Raw genomic sequence first — 19,720 nt, forward strand, 5'->3', positions numbered from 1 at the left:
TTGGGAACAGGGACATGGGATTGATTGGGATAAGGGATTTGTTGGGATTGGGATTTTTTTTGGATTGGGATTTATTTGAAATGGGGGCAGGGATATGGGATTTGGGGGATTGTGATTTATTGGGATTGGGATTTGGGGGAATGGGAACAGGGATATGGGATTTTTGGGATTGGGATGTATTGGGATTGAGAAAATGGGATTTATTGGGATATGGGACTTAGTGGGATTGGGATTTGTTGGGATTTGGGGGATCAGGATTTATTGGGAATGGGAACAGGGATGGGAACTGTGGGAATGGGAATAGGGACAGAATTTTTGGGAATGGGAACAGGATTTATTGAGATTGGGATTTTTGGTATTGGGATTTAGGGGAATGGTAACAAGGATTTGGGATTGATTTGGATTGGGATTGGAATTTCTTGGAATACGGGATTTATTGGGATTGGGATTTATTGGGAATGGGAACAGAGATACGGGATTTATTGGGATTGGGATTTTTGGGATTGGGATATGGGATTGGGGAAATGGGATTTATTGGGATGTGGGATTTAGTGGGATTGGGATTTGTTGAGATTTGGGGGATTGGGATTTATTTGGATTGGGAACAGGGATGGGATTTATAGGAATTGGGACAGAATTTGTGGGAATGGGAATGGGATTTATTGGGATATGGGATTTTTTTGGTTTGGGATTTATTGGGAATGGGAATAGAGATACGGGATTTGGGGGAATGGGATTTATTTGGGTGGGATCTGTGGGAATGGGGATCTGGATTTGTGGGAATGGGAACAAGGACAGGAATTTATGGGAACAGGATCAGGACTGGGATTTTTTGGGGATGCGATTTGTGGCAATGGGAATGGGATTTATTGGGAATGGGATTTAATGGGAACAGGAATGGGATCAGGGCTGGGATTTGTGGGATTTTACCCTCCTGGAATTTTGTGATTCTTGCCCTGTTTTCCCTTGGAATTCTGCCCTTGAAATACAGTGTTTTCCTCTGGAATTCCCGGATTTCCCATCCCTGCTTTTCCTTTGGAATTCTGGGCTCTCATTCCCATCCCAGAATTCCCAGATTTCCCATCCCTGCTGTCCCTGGGAATTCTGCCTGTCTCCATTCCCACCTCTGGAATTCCTGGATTTCCTATCCCTGCTTTCCTTGGGAATTCTGGGCTCCACCTGCCCCGTTCCCAGTTGAGAATTCCTGGATTTTCCATCTCTGCTTTCCCTGGGAATTCCCAGATTTCCCATCCCTGCTTTCCTGGGAATTCTGTGCTCTCCCTGTCCCCATTTCCTTCTGGAATTCCCAGATTTTCCATCCTTGCTTTCCCTGGAAATTCCCAGATTTCCCATTACTGCTTTCCCTGGGAATTCTGTGTGTTCCCATCCTGGAATTCCCAGATTTCCCATCCGTGCTTTCCCTGGAAATTCCCAGATTTCCCATCCCTGGTTTTCCTTTGGAATTCTGGGCTCTCATTCCCATCCCAGAATTCCCAGATTTCCCATCCCTTCTTTTCTGGGAATTCTGAGCTCTGCCTGTCCCCATTTCCCTCTGGAATTCCATTATCCCACCCCTGGTTTTTTTTGGGAATTCTGGGCTCTGCCTGCCCCCATTCCCAGTTTGGAATTCCCGGATTTCCCATCCCTTCTTTTCTGGGAATTCTGGGCTCTCCTTGTTCCCATTTCCCTCTGGAATTCCATTGTCCCATCCCTGCTTTTCTGGGAATTCTGTATGTTCCCATCCCAGAATTCCCAGATTTTCCATCCCTGCTTTCCCTCTGGAATTCCATTATCCCACCCCTGTTTTTTTGGGAATTCTGGGCTCTGCCTGCCCCCATTCCCAGTTTGGAATTCCTGGATTTCCCATCCTTTCTTTTCTGGGAATTCTGGGCTCTCCCTGTCCCCATTTCCTTCTGGAATTCCCAGATTTTTCATCCTTGCTTTCCCTGGAAATTCCCAGATTTCCCATTCCTGCTTTCCCTGGGAATTCTGTGCTCCCATCCCTGCTTTTCCTGGGAATTCCCAGATTTCCCATACCTGTTTTTCTGGGAATTTTGCCCGTCCCCGTTCCCAGTTGGGAATTCCCAGATTTCCCATCCCTGCTGTTCCTGGGAATTCTGCCTGTCTCCATTCCCACCTCTGGAATTCCCAGATTTCCCATCCTTGCTTTTCCTGGGAATTCTGGGCTCCCATCCCTGCTTTCCCTGGGAATTCCCGGATTTCCCATCCCTGTTTTTCTGGAAATCCCAGATTTCCCGTCCCTGCTTTTCTGGGAATTCTCAGATTTCCCATCCCTACTTTCCTGGGAATTCTGGACCCCTCCTGCCCCATTCCCAGTTGAGAATTCCTGGATTTCCCATCCCTGCTTTCCCTGGGAATTCTGTGCTCCCACCCCTGCTTTTCCTGGGACTTCTGGGCTCTCCTTGTTCCCATTTCCCTCTGGAATTCCATTGTCCCATCCCTGCTTTTCTGGGAATTCTGCCCATCCCCGTTCCCAGTTTGGAATTCCCAGATTTCCCATCCCTGCTTTCCCTGGGAATTCCCAGATTTCCCATCCCTGCTTTTCCTTGGGAGTTCTGGGCTTTTCCTGTCCCCATTCCCACCTCCAGAATTCCCAGATTTCCCATCCCTGCTTTCCCTGGGAATTCTGTGCTCCCATCCCTGCTTTTCCTGGGAATTCCCAGATTTCCCATACCTGTTTTTCTGGGAATTTTGCCCGTCTCCGTTCCCAGTTGGGAATTCCCAGATTTCCCATCCCTGCTGTTGCTGGGAATTCTGCCTGTCTCCATTCCCACCTCTGGAATTCCCAGATTTCCCATCCTTGCTTTTCCTGGGAATTCTGGGCTCCCATCCCTGCTTTCCCTGGGAATTCCCGGATTTCCCATCCCTGTTTTTCTGGAAATTCCCAGATTTCCCGTCCCTGCTTTTCTGGGAATTCTCAGATTTCCCATCCCTACTTTTCCTGGGAATTCTGGACCCCTCCTGCCCCATTCCCAGTTGAGAATTCCTGGATTTCCCATCCCTGCTTTCCCTGGGAATTCTGTGCTCCCACCCCTGCTTTTCCTGGGACTTCTGGGCTCTCCTTGTTCCCATTTCCCTCTGGAATTCCATTGTCCCATCCCTGCTTTTCTGGGAATTCTGCCCATCCCCGTTCCCAGTTTGGAATTCCCAGATTTCCCATCCCTGCTTTCCCTGGGAATTCCCAGATTTCCCATCCCTGCTTTTCCTTGGGAGTTCTGGGCTTTTCCTGTCCCCATTCCCACCTCCAGAATTCCCAGATTTCCCATCCCTGCTTTCCCTGGGAATTCTGTGCTCCCATCCCTGCTTTTCCTGGGAATTCCCAGATTTCCCATACCTGTTTTTCTGGGAATTTTGCCCGTCTCCGTTCCCAGTTGGGAATTCCCAGATTTCCCATCCCTGCTGTTGCTGGGAATTCTGCCTGTCTCCATTCCCACCTCTGGAATTCCCAGATTTCCCATCCCTGCTTTCCCTGGGAATTCTGGGCTCCCATCCCTGCTTTCCCTGGGAATTCCCAGATTTCCCATCCCTGCTTTTCCTTGGGAGTTCTGGGCTTTTCCTGTCCCCATTCCCACTTCCAGAATTCCCAGATTTCCCATTCCTGCTTTCCCTGGGAATTCTGTGCTCCCATCCCTGCTTTTCCTGGGAATTCCCAGATTTCCCATCCCTGCTGTTCCTGGGAATTCTGCCTGTCTCCATTCCCACCTCTGGAATTCCCAGATTTCCCATCCCTGCTGTTCCTGGGAATTCTGCCTGTCTCCATTCCCACCTCTGGAATTCCCAGATTTCCCATCCTTGCTTTCCCTGGGAATTCTGGGCTCCCATCCCTGCTTTTCTGGGAATTCCCAGATTTTCCATCCCTGCTTTCCCTGGAAATTCCCAGATTTCCCATCCCTGCTTTTCTGGGAATTCCCAGATTTCCCATCCCTGCTTTTCTGGGAATTCTCAGATTTCCCATCCCTGCTTTCCCTGGGAATTCTAGGCTCTCCCTGTCCCCATTTTGCTCTGGAATTCCCAGATTTCCCATCCCTGCTTTTCTGGGAATTCTGAGCTCCCATCCCTTCTTTCCCTGGCAGTCCTGTCCCCTCCCTGTCCCCATTCCCATCTGGAATTCCCGGTTTCCCGGCAGGCTCCGTCCCCGGGGTTCGGGGGCCCGGCGCTGTTCCCGGCGGATCCCGGCATTCCCAACTCCGGCCCCATCATCTCAGACGTCACCGAGCTGCCCCCGTCCAGCCCCGAGGGATCCCCCGCGGCCAGCCTGGATGGGAGGTGGGGAATGGGCCCGGAAAAAAATCCTCGGGAAAAGGGGGAGGGGGGAATTGCCTGGGAATCAATCCTGGAATTCCCTGGGAGTGGGAGATGGGAATTCCCTGGGAATGGGAGATGGGAATTCCCTGGGAATTCCCTGTGAGTGGGAGATGGGAATTCCCTGGGAATGGGGGATGGGAATTCTCTGGGAATCAATCCTGGAATTCCCTGGGAGTGGGAGATGAGAATCCCCTGGGAATCAATCCTGGAATTAGCTGGGAATCAATCCTGGAATTCCCTGGGAATGGGAACTGGGCCGCATGGGAGGTGGGGATTGATCCTGAAAATCCTTGGGAATGGGAGATGGGAATTCTCTGGGAATGGGAACTGGGTTGGATGGGAGGTGGGGGATTGATCCTGAAAATCCTGGGGAAAATGGGAGATGGGAATTCTCAGGAATTGATCCTGGAATTCCCTGGGGAGAATGGGAGATGGGAATTCCCTGGGAATCAATCCTGGAGTTTCCTGGGAATGGGAACTGGGCTGGATGGGAGGTGGGGAACGATCCTGAAAATCATCAGGAGTGGGAGATGGGAATTCCCTGGGAATCGATCCCAGAATTCCCTGGGAATTGATCCTGGAATTCCCTGGGGGAAATGGGAGGTGGGAATTGCCTGGGAATCAATCCTGGAATTTCCGGGGAATGGGAACTGGGCTGGACGGCAGGTGGGGATTGATCCCGAAAATCATCAGGAGTGAGAGATGGGAATTCCCTGGGAATCGATCCCAGAATTCCCTGGAAATGGAAATTGGGCTGGATGGGAGGTGGGGTTTGATCCTGAAAATCCTCAGGAAAAGGGGAGATGGAAATTCCAGGAATTAATCCTGGAATTCCCTGGGAATGGGAGCTGGGCTGGGTGGGAGGTGGGAATGAAATCCCAGAATTCCTGGGGAATGAGATATGGGCTGGAGGGGAGGTGGGAATAATTCCTGGCATGAGAAATCATTCCCAGAATTCCCAGTCCCATTTCCAGTATTCCCCTTTCCCATTCCCTTTATTCTCATTTCCAATTCCCATTATGCACATTTCCCATTTTCCATTTCCATTCCCATTATTCCCATTCCTGTTATTCACATTATTCCCATTTCCCATTCCCATTATTCTCATCATTCCCATCTTTCCCATTATTCCCATTCCCATTATTCCTATTATTCACATTCATTATTCCCATTATTCCCATTTATTATTCCCATAATTCCCATTTTTCCTGTTTGTTATTCCCATTTATAATTCCCATTATTCCCACTATTTCCATCATTCCCATTATTCCCATTATTTCCATAATTTCTATTTATTATTCCCATTATTCCCTTTCCCATCATTCCTATAATTTCTATTATTCTCAACATTCCAATTCCCATTATTCCCATAATTCCCTTTTATTATTCCCATTATTCCCATAACTCCCAATTATCATTCCCATTATTCCTGTTTATTATTCCCATCATTCCCATCTTTTATTCCCTTAATTCCCATTATTCCCCATTTTATTCCCATTTATTATTCTCATTTATTATTTCCATTATTCCCATTTATCATTCCCGTTATTCTCATCGTTCCCATTCCCATCATTCCCATTATTCCCATTCATTATTCCCGTAATTCCCATTTATTATTCTCATCATTCCCATTTATTACTTGCATCCTTCCCATTTATTATTCACATTACTCCAATTTTTATTCCCATTATTCCCATTCCTGTTATTCCCATCATTCCCCTAATTCCTATTTATTATTTGCATTATTCCCATAATTCCCATTAATTTTTTCCATTATTCCCATTTATTATTATTCTCATTTATTATTCCCATTATTCTCACTATTCCCCTCATTCCTGTTATTCCCATAATTCCTATTTATTATTCCCACTATTCCCATAATTTCTATTCATTATTCCCATCATTCCCATTATTCCCATAATTCTCATCCTTCCCATTCATTATTCTTATCATTCCCATTTATTATTTCCATCATTCCCGTTCATTATTCCCATTATTCCCATTTCCATTATTCCTGTTTATTATTCCCATTTATTTTTCCCACTGTTCCCATCATTCCCATTATTCCCATTCCCTTCATTCCCATTATTCCCATTATTCCTATTCATTATTCCCATAACTGTCATCTTTTATTCCCATTATTCCCATTTTTATTCCTATTTGTTGTTCCCGTAATTTCTATTTATTATTCCCATTATTCTCATTTATTATTCCCATCATTCCCATTCATTATTCCCATTATTCCCATTCCTATTATTCCCATCATTCCCATAATTCCCATTATTCCTATTTATTATTTCCATCATTCCCATTGTTCCCATTAGTCCCATTCCTATTATTCCTGTTATTCCCATCATTTCTATTTATTATTCCCATTATTCCCATTCCCATTATTCCCACTATTCCCATCATTCCCATTTTTCCCATAATTCCCATAAATCCCATTAATTATTCCCATCATTTGCATTTATTATTCCCATCATTCTCATATTTTATTCCCGTCATTCCCATACTTTATTCCCATCATTCCCATTCATTATCCCCATCATTCCCTTTCATTATTCCCATCATTCCCATTCGTTATTCCCATCTTTCCCATTCGTTATTCCCATCATTCCCATGTTTTATTCCCATCGTTCCCGTTCATTATTCCCATTACTCCCGTTTATTATTACCATCATTCCTGTTCATTATTCCCATCGTTCCCATTTTTATTCTCATTTTTTATTCCCATCATTCCCATTTATTATTCTACTAATTCACATTCCCATTATTCCCATCATTCCCTTTAATACCATTCCCATTATTCCCATTTTCCCCATTATTTACATCATTTCTATTTATTGTTCCCATTATTCCTTTTCCCATCATTCCCATAATTCCTATTTAATATTCCCATTATTCCCATTCATTATTCCCATCATTCCCATTATTCCCATTATTTGCATCATTCCTATTTATTATTCCCATTATTCCCATTCCAATTATTCCCATTTAGTATTCCCATTATTCCCATTCGTTATTCCCATTATTCCCACTATTCCCACCATTCCCATTATTCCCATAATTCCCATTTATTATTCCCACCATTCCCATTATTCCCATAATTCCCATTTATTATTCCCATCATTCCCACCATTCCCATTATTCCCATAATTCGCATTTATTATTCCCATCATTCCCATTATTCCTATTCCCAATTATTATTGCCATAATTCCTGTTTATTATTTCCATTATTACCATTTTTATTCCTATTATTCCTATCATTCCCATTTTTATTCCCATTTATTATTCCCATAATTCCCATTTATTATTCCCATCATTCCCATTCATTATTCCCCTAATTCCCATTATTCCCATCATTCCCATTATTGCCATTATTCCTAATTTTTATTCCCATTAATTTCTCTCATAATTCCCACTGATTATTCCCATTATTCCAATTTTTATTCCCATTCATTATTCCCATAATTCCCATTCCTATTATTCCCATAATTCCTATTTATTATTCCCATTATTCACATTTATTATTCCCGTTATTCCCATTTTTATTCCCATGTTTTATTCCCATCATTCCCATTCATCATTCCCATCATTCCCATGTTTTATTCCCATCATTCCCATGTTTTATTCCCATCATTCCCGTTCATTATTTCCATTATTCCCATTCCTATTAGTCCCATAATTTCTATTTATTATTCCCATTATTCCCATTTTTATTCCCATATTTTATTCCCATCATTCCCTTTCATTATTCCCATCATTCCCATATTTTATTCCCATAAATCCCATTAATTATTCCCATCATTCTCATTTATTATTCCCATTATTCCCATGTTTCATTCTCATTCATCATTCCCATTTATATTCCCATCATTCCCATATTTTATTCCCATCATTCCCATTCATCATTCCCATCATTCCCATATTTTATTCCCATCATTCCCATTCATCATTCCCATCATTCCCATTCATCATTCCCATCATTCTCATTCATCATTCCTGTCATTCCCATATCTTATTCCCATGTTTTATTCCCATCATTCCCATGTATTATTCCCATAATTCCCATTCATCATTCCCATCATTCCTATTCATTATTCCCATCATTCTCATTTATTATTCCCATCATTCCCATGTTTTATTCCCATAATTCCCATTTATCATTCCCATCATTCCCGTTCATTATTCCCATCATTCCCATATTTTATTCCCATCATTCCCATATTTTATTCCCATCATTCCCATGTTTTATTCCCGCGTGTCATTCCCGATTTCCCGCAGGAGCAGCCCGGTGATCCGGATCAAGGAGGAGCCTCCCAGCCCCACGCGGAGCCCGCAGGTGGAGGAGCCCAAGAACCCCGGGAATTCTGGGAATCCCGGCAATTCCGAGACCCCCCTGTCCCCCTCCACCTTCATCGACTCCATCCTGCGGGAGAACGACTCCGGAGCCGCTCCCGGGAATCCCCAATCCCAGGAAAAGTGCCTGAGCGTCGCCTGCCTCGACAAGTGAGACACGGGATTGGGGCAGAATTCCCAAAATTCCTGAAGCACAGATCGGGATCAGAACAGAATTCCTGGAATTCCCAAAGTCCTGCTTGGAATTGGGGCTTAATTCCCAAAATTCCCAAAGCCCAGATCGGGATTGGGGCAGAATTCCCAAAGTCCAGCTCAGCATTGGGGTGGAATTCCCGAAATTCCCGAAGCCCAGCTTGGGATTGGGATGGAATTCCCAAAATTCCCAAAGCCCAGATTGGGATGAGGGCTGAATTCCAAAAATTCCCAAAGGACAGCTCAGGATTGGGGTGGAGTTGCCAAAGTCCAGTTTGGGATTGGGGCAGAATTCCCGGAATTCCCAAAGTTCAGCTCAGGATTGGGATGGAATTCCTAGAATTGCCAAAGTCCAGCTTAGGATCAGAACGGAATTCACGGAATTCCCAAAGCCCAGCTCAGGATTGGGGCTGAATCCCCAAAATTCCCAAAGTCCAGCTCAGGATTGAGACAGAATTCCCAAAGTCCGGTTTGGGATTGGGATAGAATTCCAGGAATTCCCAAAGCCCAGATCAGAATTGGGGCTGAATTCCCAGAATTCCCAAAGCTCAGCTTGGGATTGGGGCAGAATTCCCAAAATTCCCGAAAATCAGCTCGGTATTTGGGCTGAATTCCCAGAATTCCCAAAGCCCAGATCAGGATTGGGATGGAATTCCTGAAATTCCCAAAGCCCAGCTCAGGATTGGGGCTGAATTCCCAGAATTCCCAAAGCCCATTTTGGGATTGGGATGGAATTCCCAAAGCCCAGCTCAGGATCTCAGGATCGAGATGGAATTCCCTGGATTCCCAAAGTCCATTGATGCTGATCCCAGCCCTGAGCCGAGTTTTCCAGTTGTTCCCGCTCCAATCCCAGTTTCCCGTGCCCATTCCTGGTCCTGATCCCAATCCCAGCCCCAATCCTAATCCCAATCCTGATCCCAATCCCAATCCTGATCCCATCTCTAATCCCAATCCTCATTCCCACCCCAATCCCAGTTTCCCACTCCTGTTCTCAGCCCTGATCCCTCTTTTTGGGACATTCCCAATTCCAGTTTCCCGATCTCAATGTCCCGCTCCCATTCCCCGTCCCGATCCCATTCCAGCCCTGATCCTGAGTTCCCGTTCCTGTTCCCAGCCCTGATCCCAATCCCGGTTTCCCGCTGCTGTTCCTGCGCTGATCCCGCTTTCCTGGCGATCCCAGCCCTGATCCCCAGTTCCCATTCCTGATCCCATTCCTGCTCTGATCCCAATCCCATTCCCAGCCCCATTCCCTGTCCTGATCCCGCTCTGATCCCATTCCCAATCCCATTCCCAATGCCAATCCCATTCCCACTGTGATGCTGTTCCCGTTCCCAATCCCAGTCCCGTTCCTGCTCTGGTCCTGATCCCATTCCCAATCTCATTCCCAGCCCCAATCCTATTCCCATTCCTGCTCTGATCCTATTCCCGATCCCATTCCTTCTCTGATGGAGCTCTGATCCCATTCCCAACCCCATTCCCAGTCTCGATCCCATTCCCGTTCCTGCTCTGATTCCACTCTGGTCCCATTCCCGCTCCCATTCCCATTCCTGTTCCCTCTCTGATCCCATTCTCGTTCCTGCTCTGATCCCATTCCTGTTCCCTCTCTGATCCCATTCTCGTTCCTGCTCTGATCCCGTTCCCATTTCCTGCTCTGATCCCATTCCCGTTCCCGCTCTGATCCCGTTCCCGTTCCCACTCTGATCCCATTCCCGTTCCCTCTCTGATCCCGTTCCTGCTCTGATCCCGTTCCCATTCCCGCTCTGATCCCGTTCCCGATCCCGTTCCGGCTCTGACCCCACGGGCGGTTCCCGTTCCCAATCCCGTTCCCGTTCCGGCTCTGACCCCGCACACGGTTCCCGTTCCCATTCCCAATCCCATTCCCTCTCTGATCCCATTCCCGTTCCCGCTCTGACCCCACTCCCGGTGCGCACGGTTCCCGTTCCCTCTCTGATCCCATTCCCGTTCCCATTCCCACTCTGATCCCATTCCTGATCCTGTTCCCAATCCCGTTCCCAATCCCATTCCCATTCCCAATCCCGATCCCATTCCCGATCCCGTTCCCGTTCCCGCTCTGACCCCGCACGCGGTTCCCGTTCCCAATCCCATTCCCGATCCCATTCCCGTTCCGGCTGTGACCCCGCTCCCGGTGCGTGCGGTTCCCGTTCCCAATCCCGATCCCGTTCCGGCTGTGACCCCGCGCGCGGTTCCCGTTCCCAATCCCGATCCCGATCCCATTCCCGATCCCGATCCCGTTCCCGTTCCCAATCCCGATCCCGTTCCGGCTGTGACCGCGCTGCCGTTCCCAGCAGGAATGAGCTGAACGAGCACCTGGACACGATCGACTCCAGCCTGGACAACCTGCAGGCGATGCTGAGCACGCACGGCTTCAGCATGGACAGCGCCCTGCTCGACGTGAGACCCACAAAAATTCCCAACATTCCCAACATTCCCAACATTCCCAACATCCCCCACATCCCACGGGGCGGGGGGCGAGCCCGGAATACCACAGGAGCCTTCGGGAAACGGGGATGGGACATCGGGAACGGGGACCTGGGGGGATCTTCCCGATGGGAAGGGTTTGGGATTTGTTCTGTGTGCTGAGAATTCCCACTGGGAATGTTCTGGGATTTGCTCACTGGGTTGGTTTATGCCAGGAATTCCCACTGGGAATGGTTTGGGATTTGTTCCCTGGGTTGGTTTATCCAGGTTTGGGGCGGGTTTATCCCAGGAATTCCCACTGGGAATGTTCCAGGATTTGTTCCCTGTGCTGGGAATTCCCACTGGGAATGTTCTGGGATTTGTTCCCTGTGCTGGGAATTCCCACTGGGAAATTCCAGGATTTGTTCCCTGGGTTGGTTTATCCCAGAAATTCCCACTGGGAATGGTTTGGGATTTGTTCCCTGGGTTGGTTTATCCAGGTTTGGGGCAGGTTTATCCCAGGAATTCCCACTGGGAATGTTCCAGGATTCATTCCCTGGGTGGATTCATCCCAGGAATTCCCTCTGGGAATTTGGAATTTCCAGGCTCAGGGAATTTTGGGATCTGGGAATTTTTCCTTGGAATTCCAGCATTCCCAGGCTCAGGGTGGGTTTATCCTGGGAATTCCAACATTCCCAGGCTGGGAAAATTTTGGGATCTGGGATTTTTTTCCTTGGAATTCCACCATTCCCAGCCTCAGGGTGGGTTTTTTCTGGGAATTTGGCATTCCCAGACTGGGGGAATTTTAGGATCTGGGATTTTTTTCCCCTGGAATTCCAGCATTCCCAGACTCAGGGAATTTTGGGATCTGGAATTTTTGTCCCTGGAATTTCAGCATTCCCAGACTCAGGATGGATTTATCCTGGGAATTCCAACATTCCCAGGCTGGGGAAATTTTGGGATCCTGGGTTTTTCCTGGGAATCTGACATTCCCAGGCTGGGGGAATTTTAGGATCTGGGATTTTTTCCCCTGGAATTCCAGCATTCCCAGGCTGGGGAAACTTTGGGATCTGGGTTTTTTTCTGGGAATTTGGCATTCCCAGCCTCGTGGAATTTTGGGATCTGGGATTTTTTTCCCTGGAATTTCAGCATTCCCAGACTCAGGATGGATTTATCCTGGGAATTCCAACATTCCCAGGCTGGGGAAGTTTTGGGATCTGGGATTTTTTCCCTGGAATTCCAGCATTCCCAGACCCAATTCCCACTTTTCCCTGGCAGCTCTTCAGCCCGTCCATGGCGGTGCCGGACGTGACCCTGCCGGACCTGGACAGCAGCCTGGCCAGCGTGAGCTCGGAATTCCGGGAATTTTGGGAATTCTGGGGGGGGGAGCGAGGCAGCATCAGGGAATTCCCAGAGGGAAAAAATCCCTCTGAGCCCTAAAAAAAGCGAAAATCCCGAATTTTCCATCCCTTGGAATTCTCGTTTCCCATCCCACATTTTTCCCGTGGGAAAATTCTTGGATTTGGGAAACGGAAATTCCTTGGGGAATTAATCCCAAATCTCAGTTTTCCATGGAAAAGCCAAAATTGGGAATTTTTTGGGATGGGTTTTCCCACCCTGGTGAATAACTGGGAATGTCCTGGGTGGATCAAAATCCTGGGATTTGGGGACTTTTTGGGAATATTCCAGGAGATTCCTGGGATGGGAATGGGGGAAATTTGTGGGATTGGAATCCTGAGATTCCATAGGATGGGAATAGGGGAAATTCCTGGGATTCCATGGGATGGGAATGAGGGAAATTCCTGGGATTCTGGGGGATGGGAATGGGGGAAATTCCTGAGATGGGAATGGGGGAAATTCCTGAGATTTCATGGGATGGGAATGGGGGAAATTCCTGGGATTTCATGGGATGGGAATGGGGGAAATTCCTGGGATTCTGGGGGGTGGGAATGGGGGAAATTCCTGAGATTCCATGGGATGGGAATGGGGCAGATTTTGGATTAGGAAGAGCCGGAATCCTGAGGGAAAATCTGGGATTAGGATTGGGATCAAAATTGGGATTGGAGCCAGGATTAGGATCGGGATTGGGATCAGAATTGGGGTTGGGATTGGGGCCAGGATCGGGGCTGGGATTGGGATGATGGATTTGGGGCCAGGAAGAGCTGGAATCCAGAGGGGAAATTTGGCATCAGAATTGGGATTGGGATCCTGATTAGGATTGGGATCGGGGCTGGGATCAGGATTGGAGCTGGAATCGAGATTAGGATTGGGATTGGGGCTGGGATTGGGATCAGGATTGGGGCTGGGGTCAGGATTAGGATTGGGATCAGAATTGGGATTGGCACTGGGGTCAGGATCAGGATTGGAGCTGGGATCAGGATTGGGGTTGGGATTGGCACTGGGATTTGGATTGGGATCAGGGCTGGTGCTGGGGTCAGGATTCAGGCTGGGATTGGGATCAGAATTGGGGCTGGGATTGGGTTGGGACTGGAGCTGGGGTCAGGATCAGGATTGGGGCTGGGATCGGGATTGGGATTGGCACTGGGATTGGGATCAAGGCTGGCTGGGATTGGGATCAGGGCTGGGATCAGGATTGAGGTCAGGATTAGGATTGGCATCAGAATTGGGATTGGGTTTGGGATTGGGATTGGGGCTGGGGTCAGGATCAGGATTGGGGCTGGGATCGGGATTGGGGCTGGGGTCAGGATCAGGATTGGGGCTGGGATCGGGATTGGGGCTGGGGTCAGGATCAGGATTGGGGCTGGGATTGGGATTGGGGCTGGGGTCAGGATCAGGATTGGGGCTGGGATTGGGATTGGGGCTGGGGTCAGGATCAGGATTTGGGCTGGAATCGGGATTGGGATTTGTGCTGGGATTTGGATTGGGATCAGGGCTGGGATTAGGATTGGGGCTGGAGTCAGGATCAGGGCTGGGATCAGGATTGGGTTCAGTATTAGGATTGGGATCAGAATTGGGGCTGGGATTGGGATTGGCACTGGGGTCAGGATCAGGATTTGGGCTGGGATCGGGATTGGAGCTGGGATCAGGATTGGGGTTGGGATTGGGGCTGGGATTGGGGCTGGGATTTAGATTGGGATCAGGGATGGAATCAGAATTGGGGCTGGGATTGGGGCTGGGGTCAGGATCAGGATTTGGGCTGGAATTGGAATTGGGATCAAGACTGGGATCAGGATTGGGGCTGGGATTGTGATCAGGACTGGGATTGGGATCAAGGCTGGCTGGGATTGGGATCAGGGATGGAATCAGGATTGGAGCTGGAGTCAGGATTGGGGTCAGGATTAGAATTGGGATCAGAATTGGGGCTGGGATTGGGATTGGAGCTGGGATTGGGATTGGGGCTGGGATTTGGATTGGGATCAGGGCTGGGATCAGGATTAGGGCTGGGATTGGGATCAAGGCTGGCTGGGATTGGGATCAGGGCTGGGATTATGATCAGGACTGGGATTGGGATCAGGGATGGGATCAGGATTGGGGTCAGGATTAGAATTGGGATCAGAATTGGGGCTGGGATTGGGATTGGAGCTGGGATCAGGATTGGGATTGGGGCTGGGATCGGGATTGGGGCTAGAGTCAGGATCAGGATTGGGATTGGGATTGGGGTTGGGATTATGATCAGGGTTGGCTGGGATTGGGATCAGGATCAGGGCTGGGGTTGGGATTGGGGTCAGGGATGGGATTTGGATTGGGATCAGGACTGGGATTGGGATTGGGGCTGGGATTGTGATCAGGGCTGGGATTGGGATCAGGGCTGGGGTTAGGATTGGGATCAGGATCAGGGCCGGGATCAGGGATGGGCTCTGGGATCCTGGATCATTATGGGAATATTCAGGATCAGCACAGGCTGGGTTTGGGATTTAAAATCCATAAAACCTTGGAATAAAGGGAAATAATTCCCAAAATTCCAACAGATCCAGGATCTCCTCTCGTCCCAGGAGCAGCAGAAGCCGACGGAGGCCGAGCCCGGCGCGGGGGACTCCGGTATTGCCAGGGGGATTTTGGGATTAGGATTGGGATTAGGATTGGCATGAGGTGGGAGTTTGGGTTAATGTGGGATTGGGTTGTAATTAGGGCTGGGATTAGGATTAGGTGGGGTTGGGATTTTATGGGATTGGGATGGATTTGGATAATGCTGGATTAGGTTGGATTTGTATTAGGATTTAGTGGGATTGGGATTTGGGATAGGATTAGATGGGATTGGGATTAAAATCATCATTACTTAGGATTTGGGTTGGGTGGGATTGGAATTAGGATTAGATGGGATTCAGATTTGGGATTTTATGGGATTGGGATGGATTAGGATAATGTTGGGTTTGGTTGGATTAGGATTAGGTGATATTTGGATTGGAAAATGTGGGATTGGGATTAGGTGGGATTTGGGATGTGTTGGGATGAAAATCTGAATTAGGGTTGGTTTAGGATTGCTTGGAATTAGGGTTGGGATTAAGATTAGGTGGGATTGGGATTTGGGATTTTGATGGGATTGGGATGAGGTGGGATTTGGGTTGTGTTGGGATGGGAATTAGGATTAGAGCCCCTGTTCCTGGTGGATTGTCCCAATCCCAAATTCCCAATCCCACATTCCCAATCCCACATTCCCAATCCCACATTCCCAATCCCCCATTTCCAGGGAAGCAGCTGGTGCCCTGCACTGTCCTGCCCCTGTTCCTGGTGGATTATCCCAATCCCACATTCCCAATCCCACATTCCCAATCCAAATCCCACATTCCTAATCCAAATCCCACAATCCAAATCCCACAATCCAAATCCCACATTCCCAATCCCACATTCCCAATCCCAATCCCCCATTTCCAGGGAAGCAGCTGGTGCCCTGCACTGTCCAGCCCCTGTTCCTGGTGGATTATCCCAATCCCTCAATCCCAATCCCACATTCCCAATCCCAATCCCACATTCACAATCCCAGTCCCATTCCCAATCCCACAATCCCAATCCCTCAATCCCAATCCCACATTCCCAATCCCAATCCCTCAATCCCAATCCCACATTTCCAGGGAAGCAGCTGGTGCCCTGCACAGTCCAGCCCCTGTTCCTGGTGGATTATCCCAATCCCACATTCCCAATCCCACAACCCCAATCCCACATTCCCAATCCCAATCCCCCATTTCCAGGGAAGCAGCTGGTGCCCTGCACTGTCCAGCCCCTGTTCCTGCTGGATTATCCCAATCCCACATTCCCAATCCCACATTCCCAATCCCACATTCCCAATTCCAATCCCACAATCCCAATCCCACATTTCCAGGGAAGCAGCTGGTGCCCTGCACAGTCCAGCCCCTGTTCCTGGTGGATTATCCCAATCCCACAATCCCAATCCCACATTCCCAATCCCACATTCCCAATCCCAATCCCATTGTTCCAGGGAAGCAGCTGGTGCCCTGCACAGTCCAGCCCCTGTTCCTGGTGGATTATCCCAATCCCACATTCCCAATCCCACAATCCCAATCCTACAATCCCAATCTCACAATCCCATAATCCCAATCCCAATTCCCACATTTCCAGGGAAGCAGCTGGTGCCGTGCACTGTGGATTATCCCAATCCCAAATTCCCAATCCCACAATCCCAATCCCAATCCCCCATTTCTAGGGAAGCCGCTGGTGCCCTGCACCGTCCAGCCCCTGTTCCTGGTGGATTATCCCAATCCCACATTCCCAATCCCAATCCCACATTCCCAATCCCACAATCCCAATCCACATTCCCAATCCCACGTTTCCAGGGAAGCAGCTGGTGCCCTGCACAGTCCAGCCCCTGTTCCTGGTGGATTATCCCAATCCCACATTCCCAATCCCAATCCCACAACCCCAATCCCACAATCCGAATTCCAATCCCCATTCCCAATCCCACATTCCCAATCCCAATCCCACATTCCCAATCCCACATTTCCAATCTCTCATTCCCAATTCCAATCCCACATTCCCAATCCCACATTCACAATCCCCAATTCCAATCCCACAATCCCAATCCCAATCCCCCATTTCCAGGGAAGCAGCAGCTGGTGCCCTGCACTGTCCAGCCCCTGTTCCTGCTGGATTATCCCAATCCCACATTCCCAATCCCAATCCCACATTTCCAGGGAAGCAGCTGGTGCCCTGCACAGTCCAGCCCCTGTTCCTGCTGGATTATCCCGATCCCACATTCCCAATCCCACATTCCCAATCCCAATCCCACATTCCCAATCCCACATTTCCAGGAAAGCAGCTAATCCCTGCACAGTGGATTATCCCAATCCCCCAATCCCACAATCCCAATCCCACATTCCCAATCCCACATTCCCAATCCCACATTCCCAATCCCACATTCCCAATCCCCCATTTCCAGGGAAGCAGCTGGTCCCTGCACAGTGGATTATCCCAATCCCACAATCCCAATCCCACATTCCCAATCCCCCATTTCCAGGGAAGCAGCTGGTGCCCTGCACAGTCCAGCCCCTGTTCCTGGTGGATTCCAGCGCCGTGGACGTCGGATCCGGGGATCTCCCGATCTTTTTCGAGCTGGGGGAGGGGCCGTGCTTCCCGGACGGGGACGAGTATCCCGAGGAGTATCCCGAGGAATATCCCGAGGAATATCCCGAGGAATACCCCGAGGAGCCCGCGCTGCCGCCCAAGGACCCTTAGGGACGGGGACAGGGACAGGGACACGAGCGGGAAAAGGATCCCAAAAAAAAACGGATCCCAAAAAAAAAAAAAAGGATCAAAAAAAAAAGAAAAGGATCCCAAAAAAAAGGATCGGGAAAAAAGGGAAGGAAAGCCCCGAGCGACTCGTCCTGCTTCGCGCTGACCCCGGAGCCGCCGCCGCCCTCGGAGCGTCCCGGGGGATTCCGGGGGATCCTGGAACCTTCCAGGAGATCCTGGAGGATCCTGGGGAATCCAGAATGTTACAGGAGATCCAAGAGCATCCCGGAGAATTCTGGGGGATCCTGGAACATTCCAGGAGATCCTGGGGAATCCTGGAGGATCCCAGAGCGTCCCAGGGAATCCTGGAGCATTCCAGGAGATCCTGGAGGATCTTGGAGAATTCTGGAGGATCCTGGGGAATCCTGGAGGATCCCAGAGCGTACCAGGGAATCCTGGAGCCTTCCAGGGAATCCTGGAGAATTCTGGGAGATCCTGGAGCATTCCAGGAGATCCTGGAGGATCTTGGAGAATTCTGGGAGATCCTGGAGAATCCTGGGGAATCCCAGAACATTACAGGAGATCCAAGAGTGTTCTGGGGAATTCTGGGGGATCCTGGAACCTTCTGGGGGATCCTGGGGAATCCTGGAAAATTCCAGGAGATCCTGGAGCATCCCAGGGGATCCTGGAGGATCCTGGAGGATCCTGGGGAATCCCAGAACATTACAGGAGATCCAAGAGCATCCCAGAGAATTCTGGGGGATCCTGGAACATTCCAGGAGATCCCGGAGGATCCTGGGGGAATCCTGGAGGATCCCAGAGTGTCCCAGGGAATCCTGGAGCGTTCCAGGAGATCCTGGAGGATCTTGGAGAATTCTGGGAGTTCCTGGAAGATTCCAGAAAATCCTGGAGCATCCTGGAGAATTCTGGGAGATCCTGGAGCATTCCAGGAAATCTTGGAGGATCCTGGGGAATTCTGGAACATTCCAGGAGATCCTGGAGCATCCCAGAGGATCATGGAGGATCCTGGGGAATCCCAGAACGTTACAGGAGATCCAAGAGCATTCTGGGGAATCCTGAGAGATCCTGGAGCCTTGCAGGAGATCCCAGAGGATCCTGGGGGATCCCAGAGCATCCCAGGGAATCCTGGAGCACTCCAGGAGATCCTGGAGGATCTTGGAGAATTCTGGGGGATCCTGGAGGATCCCAGATCATTCCAGGAGATCCCAGAGTATCCTGGAGAATTCTGGGGGATCCTGGAACATTCTAGGAGATCCCAGAGCGTCACAAGGGTTCCCAAAAATTCCTGGAGCATCACAGGGGATCCTGGAGGATCCAAAAAAAATCCTGGAGCATCACAAGGGATCCCAGAAATTCCTGAATGGCCCCAGAGAATCCTGGAGAATCCCAAATCGTCCCGGGGAATCCCAGAGCATCACAAGGGATCCCTGAGGATCCCAAAGAATCCTGGAGTGTCCTAGATCATCACGAGGAATCCCAGAGGATCCCAGAAAATCCTGAAGGATCCCAGAGGGTCCCAGAAAATCCTGGAGTGTCCCAGAGCATCCTGAAGGATCCCAAAGAATCCTGGAGTGTCCTCGATCATCACGAGGGATCACAGAGGATTAAAAAAAAAACTTCTGGAGTGTCCCAGATGATTAAAAAAAAAAAATCCTGGAGTGTCCCAGAGCATCCCAAAAAATCCTGGAGTGTCCCAGAGCATCCCAAAAAATCCTGGAGGGTCCCAGAAAATCCTGAAGGGTCCCAGGAAATCCTGGA

At 49.2% G+C, this 19,720-nt stretch overlaps 1 protein-coding gene across 1 annotated transcript in view; it reads left to right on the forward strand.

The window, feature by feature from the left end:
- Positions 1 to 19,519, forward strand: part of HSF1 (heat shock transcription factor 1) — a 48,187-nt gene extending 28,668 nt beyond the window's left edge. Inside the window, 6 exon segments of the mRNA XM_033081240.2 lie at positions 4,148 to 4,287; positions 8,612 to 8,836; positions 11,188 to 11,290; positions 12,575 to 12,640; positions 15,226 to 15,295; positions 17,727 to 19,519. Of these exon segments, the coding sequence (XP_032937131.1) occupies positions 4,148 to 4,287; positions 8,612 to 8,836; positions 11,188 to 11,290; positions 12,575 to 12,640; positions 15,226 to 15,295; positions 17,727 to 17,944 (822 nt within the window). The 3' untranslated portion in view covers positions 17,945 to 19,519.
- Positions 19,520 to 19,720: the final 201 nt, after the last annotated feature.

The sequence above is a fragment of the Catharus ustulatus genome, chromosome 1 (genome assembly GCF_009819885.2).
Source record: "Catharus ustulatus isolate bCatUst1 chromosome 1, bCatUst1.pri.v2, whole genome shotgun sequence".
Taxonomy (NCBI): domain Eukaryota; kingdom Metazoa; phylum Chordata; class Aves; order Passeriformes; family Turdidae; genus Catharus; species Catharus ustulatus.